Below are 13,633 nucleotides of genomic sequence, written 5' to 3'. Positions count from 1 at the left end.
CTGGTAATTCAAACTGACTTCAGCTCTGTCATATACTATATGATTAATTTCTGAGACTGCTAGCCACTAAGCAAGGAAGGCATGTCTAGGAATCAACTCCGGTTAATGCACCTTCTAAGAGCCCTTTCCTTGACTTTCAGCTGAAGTTTTATGTTAGGTGAGCATGCTCAGAAGCATTCCTGCTCATCATTTTAACTTTTGAAAAAAGTTTTTTTATATGTATATGTGACTGCCTGCATGTATGTATATATACCACGTGCTAACCGGTATCCACAAAGGGCAGGGGTGTCAGATCCTCAGAAGTGAATACAACTGGTTGTGATCCAGCAGATGTGGGTACTAGGAACCAAATGTGGGTCCTCTGCAAGAACAGCAAGTGCTTGTAACTGAGCCATCTCTCCAGCCCCTCATTTTAACCTTTTAAACATGTACTCAATGACAAACTAAGCATGCCCAAAGATATGTCTTTCTCTCTTATGATCTTAAAGTGAACATGCTCAGGAATGTACTGCTTTACTGAGCATGTGAATGGGCCAATCCCCATATGAATATGTATAGCCTCCCTGAACAAAATCTCCATGCTCTCTTACATGCTGCAAATAATAATTCTCCAGTCTATAATGTCTTGGCTATACTTGCATTGGTTCCCACTTAATGTAAACTCAGTGCAATCAGTTAGAAAATTAAGTTTTCCTTAGTTTGCAATGTAACACTTGTGAAGACCAAACAATATTTGTAAAGTACAACTTGTGACAAATAGTAATTGCTTAATGACAAACATATACAACTAGAAAAGATGGAAGGCAAGAGGTTGTAAATTCAAATACTAAGAATGCACAAGCACAGAACACTAAAGAGCCCAGATGTAGACAGCTACAAACTAGAGAACGCTCTCCCCATCTAAATAATGCAAGAAGACAATCTAGCTTTATAACTGTTGCCCTGTGCAAAATATAGGCCCACCCTTGCCATAGCTTCTGGTTTCATGAGGATAAAAAAATTTCACCAGGCATGGTGGTGCACGCCTTTAATCCCAGCAGAGGCAGGCAGATCTCTGTGAGTTCAAGGCCAGCCCCATCTACATACTGAGTTCCAGGACAGTTGGGGCTACAGGAGACCCTGTCTCGAAAAGACCAAAAAATAAAAATAAAAATTTATATAAAATGCCCTATCCTGGACTGGTAAGATAGGCACTTGCCATTCAATGCAAGTCTTAAAAGCCTGAGCTCAATCCATGAATCTTACACAAAGGTGAAAAGAGAACTGAGTCTACAAAGTTGTCCTCTGACCCTCACATCTTTACACCATAGCACAAACATTGAAATAATAAAATAAAATTTTATAAAATGTCCCATCCTTGGAGCTGGAGAGATGGCTCAGTGGTTAAAAGCACTAGTTCCTCTTGCAGAGGACCTGGGTTTAATTCCCAGCACTCAAATGGCGCTAACAACCATCCATACCTCCAGTTCTAGGGAATCAGAGGCTCCCTTCTGGCCTCCCTGGGCATTGCACAATACACACATGCAGGCAATACACTCATACACACTAAAACAAAATTTAAAAAAAAAATTTTTTTTTTGGTCTTTTTGAGACAGGGTCTCCCTGTAGCCCCAGCTGCCTTGGAACTATGTAGACCAGGCTGGCCTCGAACTCACAAAGATCTGCCTGCCTCTGCCTACCAAGTGCTGGGATTAAAGGCGTGCACTACCACACCCGGCCTAAAATAAAATGTTTTCTTAAATGTTCCATCTTTAATATGGTTCCAACTAAATCAAGTTTGAGCACCACACAGGCTAAACAGAATATGCCTGAAAACTAGTTTGTAACTTCTAGACTAAACTTTTACAAAGTACACTACATTAAATGAATTTAACTTCTAGAAATCAGTATATATGTCAAAACTAAAATTAACACACCACTGTATCTTCTATACAATGTTCCTGTATTACTGAATTCTGCTACAATTAATGTTCTAGAAATGGCTATGTAAGCAGACTTTCCCTAACAAAAGAAAGTATCAGGTTACCAAAGTATCTGCACTCCAAACCCAAAGCTGTGCTAATGATCCTCTTTTCGGAAACCTGCCATAACTACAGAACCTATAGGAAGAAGTGACTGCACCACCACACCTAACTGGTCCAGGATGGGCAAATCAAATACTCCCTATAGGGGCTGAAGAGATGGTTCAGCAGAGGACCTGGGTTCAGTTCCCAGCACCCACAGGGCTAACAACCATCCATTAACTCCAGTTCCAGGGGATCTGACACCCTCTTCTGACGTCCACAGGCACTGCACAACACAGGAGCACTTACATGCAGACAATACACTAATACACATAAAATAAAAAATGATAAAAAAAATTTTCTTAAAACTCTCCCTCTTAAGCCGGGCGTGGTAGCACACAGCTGCAGTCTCAGCACTTGGGAGGCAGAGGCAGGCGGATTTCTGTCAAGGCCAGCCTGATCTACATAGTGAATTCCAGGACAGCTAGGGCTACAGGGAGACCCTACTTCAAAAACACACACAAAAAAAAACAACTCTCCCTTTTGAGAATTTAAACTTAGCATCATGGGCCAGTTGTATGTGCATGGGAATTAGAGCTATAACTGGCTATATAATTCAGAAGTTACTGGTAAAATGAAAAATAATAAAGGTCTGGTGGTGCACGCCTTTAGTCCCAGCACTCAGGAGGCAGAGGCAGGAGATCTCTATGAGTTCAAGACCAACCTGGTCTACATAAGTGAGTTCCAGGCCAGCTGAGGCTACAGGGAGACTCCGTCACAAAAAAGACCAAAACAATAATAATAATAATGATCAAGAGAAAGGGAAGCAAAAGAAGTAATAGTAAACGTGAAAAATTAAGATATATGAGGGCAGACCAACACAGACATATCCCTAACAGCATACCTGTATGGTTAGAATGATCCTTATTCATCTGTATCTCCTTTTACTTAGGCTACTTAAATGAGATTTCTGTTCTTGCAAACACTTAACTTCTAAGACCAAACGGAATATGATTAAATATCAGATGGGTCAGCAAGATGTCTCAACAGATAAGGGTACTTGCTGCCAAGCCTCACTGACCTAAGTTTGATCCTCAAAACCCACATGGTAGAAGGAGAGAATCGATTCCCACAAGTTGTCCTCTGACCTTCACATGCATGCCATGGCATTAGTGTGCCTACGAACATTCACACACTGGAAGAAATGAATGAATGCAATGAAATATCAAGACTTAAATATTCAGTCAGTAGCATCTATTTCAAGTATAGAAACATTTTATCACAGGCCCAAAAATTAACTATGTGTGACTAAGAAATGCAAATTTGCATGGACTTAACCTTTAGTTGCTAATAGAAAATTAGCAAGTGTGATTAGAACAGAAGGGTAGATGATTACTATTCATCAACAGGCCAATGAATCCATCTAATCCACTTGCCAGAGAGCAAAAAAGGGCTTGTTAATCAACCACCACTTAAAATTTGAATGCCATATTCCAATTAGTCTCATCTAAGAAATGAAAATAAGGTATTTCCAACCTTACAAATATTAAGCACAATTAAAGCCATTTGTACATCAGGTAAACAAACTGATGAATAATTTGACAAAAATGTTTATAAAAATTAAAGGACACCAAGTTTAAAGACCTAAAAGAATGACAATGACTCTTCAAGAAAAAAAAAAAATGACTCAAATACAAAATGTATATTACATAGCATCCAACACTTATGAAATAGCTCCAAGCACAAGGGCAGAGTCCCTGTAGCCTCAACACTTGAGAGCCTGGAGGACGAGGATCGAATGAACCCAAGGAGTTTGGGACCAGTCAGGGCTATATAGTGAGACCCTGCCTCAAAAAAAAAAAAAGGAAATGAAAAAACTCAATGTGGGAAGAATAGATTGTAACAGGGACAAGAAGATGTCAGAAATCTCACAGGCTTTCAGAGTTTGGGCCAGAAGGCATAATGAAACAATACTTACTGTGTGCTAAAATGTTTGCACAACACGGCTGTCATTAGAGTCTCTGATTTTGGAGGTTTGGAAACTCCTGATCTCTCAGGAGAGAGAGCAGTATTCTGAAGAAGAGAAATAATGGAAACAACCATAGACTCTGGGCTTAGCCTAGGAAAAAGAAACCAAGAATTCATCAGGTTTCCAACTTCCCAACCCAGCCAGTCTGGGATCCCAAAATGGGGGAAAATTCTGTCTGTCTATCTGTGAAATGCTGGGAATTTCAGGAAAAAGGCACTAGTAAGCAACTGAATGAGTCGGTTCACTAAATTATCATATTCAAGACAGTCAAAAAGTAACTAAAATAATGGAGTACTGGGGTGTAGGCTCGGTGGTACAGTACTTGCCTAGCATGCTCAAGGGATGGACTTTAATTCCCAACACTGGAAGGGCAGAAGGGAAGGAAACAGGTAATACTGAGTGCTTGTCAAGAGTATTTAGTCTAAGGCAGAGGGAGGTAGATCTGAGTTTGAGGCCAGCTTAGTCTACACAGCGAGTTCCAGGCCAGATGGGGCTACAGGGAGACCCTGTCTAAAAAAGACCAAAAAAAGGAAAAAAACAAATAAGTATTCAGTTTAAGTAATTGCTACTTTATCATTTGTCAGCACCACGCAGTCTTCTAAGTATATACACAAAACTTTAGATCCTAAAACTTAGGTTTTAAGATGGACCACAAATATAGGTTCATTTTGCCCAAGGGACAATGGGGTCTAAGAATTCAAAACATTATCCCACCTCTTCCAAATAGGAGTCAAAGGCAAACCTAGTAGTCAAAACCATGCACAGTCTTGTGGCTCATGATCTGAGGCATCTCTACAATGTTTCCATTAAGGTCAGTAACCCATTTATGAAATATCTCCAGACCTGCCTTCTGCATAGACTGAATGCCCCTTAAAGGTTAAAAACAAAATTCTTTGCAACCTCAGCAAAGGAACTTACACAAGAGTGCTCAATACTTGGATTAACAAAATATACCAATACCAATCAATCAGTCTGTTTAACCTCAAAAACTGGCAAGCTCACGTCAGGCATGGTGGCCCACACCTTTGAACCCAGCACTCAGATCTCTCAGTTCAGGACAGCCACATCTACACAATGAGACCCTGTCTGTTTTTAAAAAAAAAAAAAAAAAAAGGGAACATAGAATGAAAAGGCCCAAAGACCCAAACACAAACACCACACACCAAAAAAAAAAAAAAAAAAAAAAAAAACATTTCTGAACCTTATCAGCTTGCAAACAGTTTTGGTTCTGTTTTGTCTGCTTTTCAGGTTTGGTTTTTTTGTTGTTGTTCTTTTTGAGACAGGGTCTCCCTGTAGCCCCAGTTGGCCCGGAACTTACTATGGAGACCAGGCTGGCCTTGAACTCTCAAAAGGCATGCACCACCACCCCAGGCTTTTCAGTGTTTTGAGTCAGAGTCTCACCTTGTAGCCCTAGCTGGCCTGGAACTATGTCTCACAGAGACCATCTAGCCTCTGCCCCTGCCTACAAAGTACTGGAATTAAAGGTGGGTCCCACCATACCTGGCTTATCAGCCCTGTAATATTACCTCTTCCCTCATGAAATGTAAGGTGGACTACACTGTATGTTTATACAATGGATGTCTAAGATTCATACATAAAAGTTTTTTCACCATCTCCAAAACCAGCAATCATTCTCTTGGGAATAACACTACCTCCACTGGATATATGATATACTTCAAAATACTGAGTCACAGCTACATGCCAAGCTGAGACAGTGAGTATCAAAAAATTCTAGAACAGACTGGAGAGATGGCTCAAGGTAAAAGCACTAGCTGCTCTTACAGAAGACTCGGGTTCAGTTCCCAAGACACAAGGCAGCTAACAACCGTTCTTAACTCCAGTTCCAGGGAATCCGATGCCCTCTTCTGACCTTCGTGGGCATTGCATGACATGGATGCACTTACACCCATGCAAACACTAATACACCTAAATAACAAAAGTTTTTTTTGTTTTTTGGTTTTTTTTTTTTGTCTTTTTGGGACAGGGTCTCCCTGTAACCCCAGCTGTCCTGGAACTCACTATGTAGACCAGGCTGGCCTTGAACTCACAGAGATCCGCTTGTCTCTGCCTCCCGAGTGCTAGGATTAAAGGCATGCGCCGCCACGCCAAAATAGTTTTTAAAACAATTCTAGAACAGCCTCATTTTAGTTTTGTAGTGAACGTCAACTCTGACATGCAGAACCAGAGTGGAGTCACACTACAGATAGATTCCATCTTCTAGAACAGAGATGTGCTTAACACACATTTCTTAAATGGATCAAAATTGCTAGATTCCTATGCGTAGTAATTACAGTTTCTAAATGCCTTTTATCAAGATAGAACTCTAAACCAGGTCACAGAAATGTCAACCTACTATCTCAAATCTAGATGAACTGAAAGTCCAATTTAAAATGCTGAAATTTGAAATTTTCCATAGTTCATTTTCAGGATGAAAGAAAGGGTATGATAAAGTAAGAACCTTAAAGACAGAGCTCCTAATTTAGTACTTTTCAACCTTTCTAGTTCATGAAATATTGTCAATATTTAAAGCTGTATTTTTTTTCCTTAACACATGAGTGTATAAACAAAGTTTTTCAACTCCATCTACTGGCTCCAAGAATTTCTCTACTAAAGTATGTAAACCAAAAAACCCACAAAACTTATTAAGCTTATGGGGGCTGGAGAGATGGCTCAGTGGTTGAGAGCACTGGCTACACTTGCAGAGGATCCGGGTTTGATTCACAGCATCCACACAGCAGCTAATAACCATCTTTAACTCCAGTTCCAGAGGATCCGATGCCCTCTTCTGACCTCTGTGGACAGTGCATGACACGGTTGCACCTACCTACATGCAAGCAACTTATTTTTATACACATAAAATAAATTTCTTTTTAAGGCCAGGTGTGGTGGTACATGCTTTTAATCCTAAGCACTTGGGAGGCTGAGGCAGGCGGATCTCTTCGAGTTCCAGGCCAGCTGACAAAAAAATATTAAAATAAATAAAAAAGGAAGAAATAAAGACAGTATTAGTCATTTTTTCCTATCTTGTGTACATGTGTGTACATATAGGTGTGGTCATGCACATACATGGAGGTCAAAGGACAACCTCAAATGTCAGCCCTTACCTTCCACTTTTTTCTCCCATTTTTTTATTTATTGGGGGGAGGGAGCATATTAAGTGTAGGTCAGGGTACAGCTTGCTAGAGCTGGTTCTCTCCTATCATGTGGGTCCCAGGAATGGAATTCTGACTGTCAGGTTTGTTGGCTAGTGCCTTCAACTGCTGAGCCTGAGCCCACTCACTGGACCCCCTCAGCCCTTCTTGAGACAGGGTTTGTGCAGCACACACCAGGGGTAGCTATGTGAGCACTTCCAAGGATTCTCCTGTCTCCACCCACCTCCTACTTTGACTAAGGAGCACTGTGATTACAGACAGGACTACTGGACCCAGCTCTATGTGTACCCTGGGGGTCATAATTCCAGTCCTCAAACTTAGCAAATCAAGTACTTTACCTGCTGAGCCATCCTCCCCTGCCCCATTAGTTGTATTCCTACAGCTTAAAAGTTTATCAAACAGTAGCCGGCATGGTGGTACATGCCTTTAATCCCAGCACTTGGGAGGCAGAGGCAGGCGGATCTCTGAGTTCAAGGCCGGTCAGATCTACATAGCCAGTTCCAGGCCAGCTGAGGCTACAGGGAGACCCTGTCTCAAACCGGAAGAGTTCTGTTTCTTTAAAAAAAATTCAACTTTCAAAAATATGAAAGGAATATAATTTGTATCTCAAAAGGAATCATAAATTTTCAAAACTTTGAAGCTTTTACTGGATTCTTAAAATCATTAAAAATCTCAGCACGCCTTGAAATTCTGAAAATATATTGAGCATCTGGTTTACAGATTTGATATGTGGAGCTGGTACACATCACACATAGAGATTTTTTTACTATTTATCTTTTATGAGTGTATTGCCTGCATGTGTGTAAGTGCACCCATGTCATGCAATGCCCACAGAGGTCAGAAGAGGGCTTTGGATTGCCCTGGAACTGGAGTTACAGTTGTTAGCTCCCATGTAGGTTCTGGGACCTGAATTCGGGTCCTTTGCAAGAGCAGACAATACTCTTAATCTTTGGGGCATCTCTCCAGCCCCAGAGAAGTTTTTTTTTTTTTTCCTTTTTACAAAATGAAGTTAGACATCCTAATAAGTACTGTGTTTCAAAGTAGTGACCTAGGGAAATTTATTTCCAAAATAACTTCATCTTTGGAGCCAGTATAAAACCCACACAACACCAGTTCCATCATTTTAAACTTACTAGCTAAGTCTGGTGACACACCAGTAATGGGGGGGGGGGGGGGAGTAACAGATGAAGGGGAATCTCAAGATTCAAGAACAGTCCAAGCTATGCAGTAAGTTCGAGGCCAGACAGGCTACATCATCTTAATTCTAAAAAATAAACCTAATTATTATCCAGCTCAGGTACCTACTATTTTTCAATATAAGAGTTATTGTAGTAGGGCTCTTATACACCATTAGAAATGCTATCTTTAAAAGGGGACTTTAATACAGGTTATTGATACTTACAAAACTGCAAGGGGGGGAATGGGATGGGATATCACACTAGAAAAAGATAGCAACAATGGACTAAGAAGAAAAGCTCAGAGAAGAGCATGATACACACAAAGGCACTACTGTGAAAAGATCTCCAGAATACCTTTCCAATCTGTTCCTCTCCAGATCCAAAACCTAAGGAAAAAACCTCTAACTGATCAAGTCTGGCAAAACTCAAGAGGGTAGGGGAAGGTGCTTTAAGAAGCTGTCCCTAGCCGGGCACGATCTTTGTGAGTTCAAGGCCAGCCTGGTCTACACAGTGAGTTCCAGGACAGCTGGGGCTACAAGGAGACCCTGTCTCAAAAAGACAAAAAAAAAAAAAAGTTGTCCTTGGGCTGGAGAGATGGTTCAGCAGTTAAGAGCACTGGCTGCTCTTGCACAGGACCTGGGCTCCCAGCATCCACATGGTGGCTCACAATCATCTTAACTACAGTTCCAGGGATCTGTTGCCTTCTTCTATCCTCCACCAGCATTGCATGACATGGGTGCACTTACATACACACAGGCATATCTCATACGTATAAAAAATTTTAATTAAAAAAAAAGCCCACAAGGCTGGAGAGATGGGTCAGTGGTTAAGAACACTGTTCTTGAAGAAGATCCAGTTCAAATCCCAGCACCCACATGACAGCTTACAACTGTCCATAGCTCTAGGTCCAGGGGCTCCGACAGCCTTTTCTGTGCTCCACAGGCATTGCACAACACGAGTGCACTTACCTACATGCAGGCATAACACTCATACACATAAAATAAAAACAATAAATTTTTTTTAAAAAAGCCATTCTAAAGTTGCCACTATTCCTAGCACTGGGGGAGGTGGTGGCAGGAGAAGCAGAAGGTTCAAGACCAGCCTGAGCTACTTGAGACCATATCTGAAAAATAAATCAGACCAAAACAAAATTAGCAATATTAAGGTAATACACAATGAAGAACCGCTCCCCCCAAGACAACATTGGGACGACATGGTGGGGTGTTTACAGTAAGTGTCCACAGGAGTGGCCAACCATTTTGAGTGCCTATTTTTCCATTTTTAATGAGAACTTGGAGGTTCAGAAAGTATCAATACGTAAAGCAAAGGATATGCCTCAGACCAGGGCTACAAAGCCTCTCTCCACTTCTACAGATACTTTAGTGCAGGTACGGGTATGGGTACATGTGCATGTGTGTGCATGATGATGTAGAGGCTGGAGGTCAACTTCAGTGTTGCTCTCAGATGCTATCCACCTTGTTTCCTCAGACAGGGGTCTCACGCTAGCCTGGAGATTGCTGGGTAAGCTAGGCTGGCTGGTCAAGGAGTTCCAGAGATCCACCTGTCTCTACCTCCCCAAGCACTGAGACTACAAATAGGTGCTACCACTTTCAGCCTTTCACATGGGTGCTGGGGATCAAACTCAGGTCCTCGTGTTTTCGTGGAAGCACTTCAACATATCTCCTCAGCCCCCATACTCCAAATTAGATTAGCCACTGAAAACAGTCAAATCCAACCCTAAAAGTCTTTAGATTTACCACCAATAAAGTGATTAAAAGTTATTTAAGGGGCTGGGGTTGTAGTTAAAACTGCACAGCATGTAAGAGACTAAACTCAAAGGTCTCAATCACCAAAGAAAATGTGAGTCTACCAGTTATTTAACGTAAACCTTGCTATATCCTGAAGTACTCTAGTGGAGGAATCTATGGGAAAAAATACAATTATGTATGGAAAGGAAAATACCACTTCCCAGCCCTGCCAAGCACCCTGCAAAGAAATCTTGCTAATTATTTAATTAGAATTCAAGTGTAAACCTACCTGCCATCCTTAACAGTGAGTGGCCTCTGAAGAGTCATAGACTCTTCATCGGGAATAACAAGGAAATCCCCTAAGGGGCCCCAAGGCATCTATGGTTTAAAAAAAGGAAAACAAAACCTGAAATGCCTACTTGGGAGAAAAAAAAAAAATCAATTGTCAGGATTTTAAGCAAACTCCCTGTAGGTAATGAGAAGCTAGAGCACCTGTTTATCAGCAAAGAAACTTCTGTCCCATAAGAAGATGAGGAGTTGGGGCTGGAGAGTAATTAAGAGCACTGGCTGCTCTTGCAGAGGACCCTGGTTCGATTCCAGCAACATGACAGCTAACTCCAGTTCTGGGAATCCCATTCCCTCTTCTGACCTCCTCGGGCATTGCACGACACGGGTACACTTACACACATGCAGGCAATACACTCATACACATAAAATAAAAATATATTTTTTAAAAAAGATGAGGCGGGATCTGTGGGACGGCTCAACAGAAAAATGGGCTTGCTGCCAAGCCTGATCCCCAGAACCCGTATGTTAGGAGAACTGACTCCAGTAAGTTGTCCTCTGACCCCCACATGCCACAGTGGCACAAGCACCCACCCCCACCCCCTGTAAATGAATGTAGTTTTAAAACAAGTCTCCACTTGGTCCAAAATATAAGAAAGCTTTGTCTTTAAAAAAAAAAAGGGGGGGGGGGACCTTCCTAAAGAGGAGTGAATAGGTTTACAGATCTGCTTTGTAATATACACAGGCTAATCCCTAAAACCAAAACCTAAAGCAGTGCAAAATCCCCACCTGAAAAATTCCCTGCCCGTCCCTATGTATTTTGAATCAAAAAAAAAAAAAAAAAAAAAAAAAAACCACTCGGTATTAATTAGTGTCTGGACCTTGGCCATGACTTACAAAGTAGAGTAACTACTTAGAGAAAATGACCACAGCAGATGGTTTCAATTACCCGGCATCAAGGAACTTCAAATTGTCAAAAAAAATAATAATAAAAACTGTCTATAAATTTCCTTAAACTTCAACAAATTCTTCAGACTACCTTTGTGAGAACCGATCACAGAAAAATAGAGTGCAGATTGCCTTAAGACAGCTTTAACTTTCTAAGATTCCGGGCTACTTGAGCCCAAACACAATTTATAAAACATCAAAACGTACACGCTTGTCTTTAAAAAAAATAATCGTTTTTGGCCGGGTGTGGTGGCGCACGCCTTTAATCCGAGCACCCGGGAGGCAGAGGCAGGCGCATCTCTGTGAGTTCAAGGCCAGCCTGGTCTACATAGTGTTCCAGGACAGCTAGGGCTACAGGGAGAGACCCTGTCTCAAAAAGACCAAAAATAATAATAACAATCTTTTTGTAGATGGACAGATATGTGATAAAGTAGAAAACTACAGAGAGTAGGTGGTGACTAGAGTCGATCAACCTCTATGTGTAAAAATCTAACACGGGGTGAAAATAACCGTTTTCAAAAGACGACATACAACGAAATACCTTTGACAACTTACACCTCATCAGCCTTTCATCAAATCACAAACTCCACTTCCAGCACTTCATGACAAAGCCCTTCCTTAAAACGACAAAAAAAAAAACCTCTGGGAGCAGTCAGTCCACTGATAAAATTGAACAGAAATACTAACTCATCTTTCACCCAAATCAAGTTCACCTGGAAAGTAACATCTAGCTTTTATGAGAATTTTGTAATGACTTTTAACTTTGTTCAGTAAAATAACTTTCCTAGTTTTCGTAATTCCAAACAGCATACCTTAATTGAAGTTTTAAAAAGAAAAGGAGGCCCACAGCAAGCAGATCCGTGAACCCCTTCCAGGTCTTAAAACCCTCAAAACAAAAAGGTCCCGACCGGTGGAAACGCGAGGTGTGTTATCTACCAAGTAGTTTCAGCTTAGCCTTGCAAACATACGCAGAAGCGAGGAAGAAGAAATGCAAAGAGTGCCAAGATGCCGAACTGAAGAGTCCCTGTGAACCGAGGAAGGAACGATCCAGGCCATCGGTACCGGGAGGATCCGGAAGGTACAGGGCCGCCCCGGGGCGAAGTGACTCCAACACTCCTCCGGGCAAGTGGGACGCTCCCGGGCGCGGGACTCCGGAGGGAGAGGCAGGTGCTGCCCGAGGCCGGCGCCCACCTGGGGCCCACCTGGGGCCTAGCCCCGCGCCACCCCCGCCCAGCCCGCCGCGCCCGCACCTCTCGGTCCTTGAGGCCCAGGAGGAGCACCTCCTCCATCAGGGTCAGTCGCGTTTCCTTGGAGTCGCCCTTGTCGTCGTCATCCTGCTCGTCGCGGCGGCCCTGCGTCTCGTCCTCTCCGCTGCCGCCGCCGGCGCCGCCGCCCGCCGCCCGCTCCTTGTCCGCAGCGTTCCGCGAGGCCTCGGTGCGCCGCTGCACCAGGCCCGAGCTGCGCTGGGTCAGCGAGGTCATGGCTCCGGCCAAGGCGCCGCGCCCGACAGACAGGGACGCGGGACCGGCCGGCTGTCCCTGCAGCTCCCTCACCGCCCCGGCGACCGGGGCTTCCGTGTTAAATCCCGCCGCTTGAGCAACTTCCGGCGGCTGCGGGGCCGAAGGCAGTCATGGGGAGACGGGTCGCAGCAATGCGGGAGGGCCAGGCGACGGCTGCGTACTAACGGCGCCTTCCTGCCCGCAGCCGTGGCCCCACTCAACCCAGGATCCCAAGCGGAGGCAGCGGCGGCGGCGCCTTCCCAATATGGCGGCGCGTGCTGACGTCACCGGAGATGTGGCAGCGCGGGGGCGGGGCCGGGGTGCCGGAAGCGGCGCGAGCGAGGGGAGAGGCTCGCGACCTCTCACCCATCCCACCGTCTGGGATAGTCCTGGCGCTAGTTGCTCCCTGTCCCTCTCCCGTAGTCCTTCATCATGACGGTCCCAGCTTCCCTTCGCCTCTCCTTTTGTGCTCGGCGCCAACGACCTGCAAGGCCTCTCACGGATCCCGGAAGCCGAGGCCGCGTGAGCCCTCGCTGAGCCCTTAGCATCCCCATCAGTCTTCAGGGGAAGCTCCGGGTGGCCTTGGTCCCCACGACCCACAGGAAGGACTTGGCTCGCTGCTGCTGGGACTCCCTGGCTTCAAAAGATTAGCTGCATACTCAGGAGCTTCAAAGTGTACTTGTACTGTGCTAGGCGTGGAGAGGTTAAGCAAACGGGCTAGTTGTATTTGCAAAACTTTTTAGTTCCTGCCTCCAACTGGTGCAGTAAAGTAGCCAGGGCACAGGGAGTAC

The 13,633-nt window shown here is 43.7% G+C and overlaps 1 protein-coding gene across 1 annotated transcript in view; it reads right to left on the bottom strand.

Annotated features, from left to right (window-relative positions):
* Golph3 (golgi phosphoprotein 3) overlaps positions 1 to 13,123 on the bottom strand; it is a 38,570-nt gene extending 25,447 nt beyond the window's left edge. The window contains exon 1 of the mRNA XM_008835546.3: positions 12,594 to 13,123. Within this exon, the coding sequence (XP_008833768.1) occupies positions 12,594 to 12,824 (231 nt within the window). The 5' untranslated portion in view covers positions 12,825 to 13,123. The remainder of the gene's footprint in view (positions 1 to 12,593) is intronic.
* Between the last annotated feature and the right edge of the window lie 510 nt (positions 13,124 to 13,633).

The sequence above is a fragment of the Nannospalax galili genome, unplaced genomic scaffold, assembly GCF_000622305.1.
Source record: "Nannospalax galili isolate Female #2095 unplaced genomic scaffold, S.galili_v1.0 scaffold150, whole genome shotgun sequence".
NCBI lineage: Eukaryota > Metazoa > Chordata > Mammalia > Rodentia > Spalacidae > Nannospalax > Nannospalax galili.
This window is presented reverse-complemented; position numbering and strand designations above follow the sequence as displayed.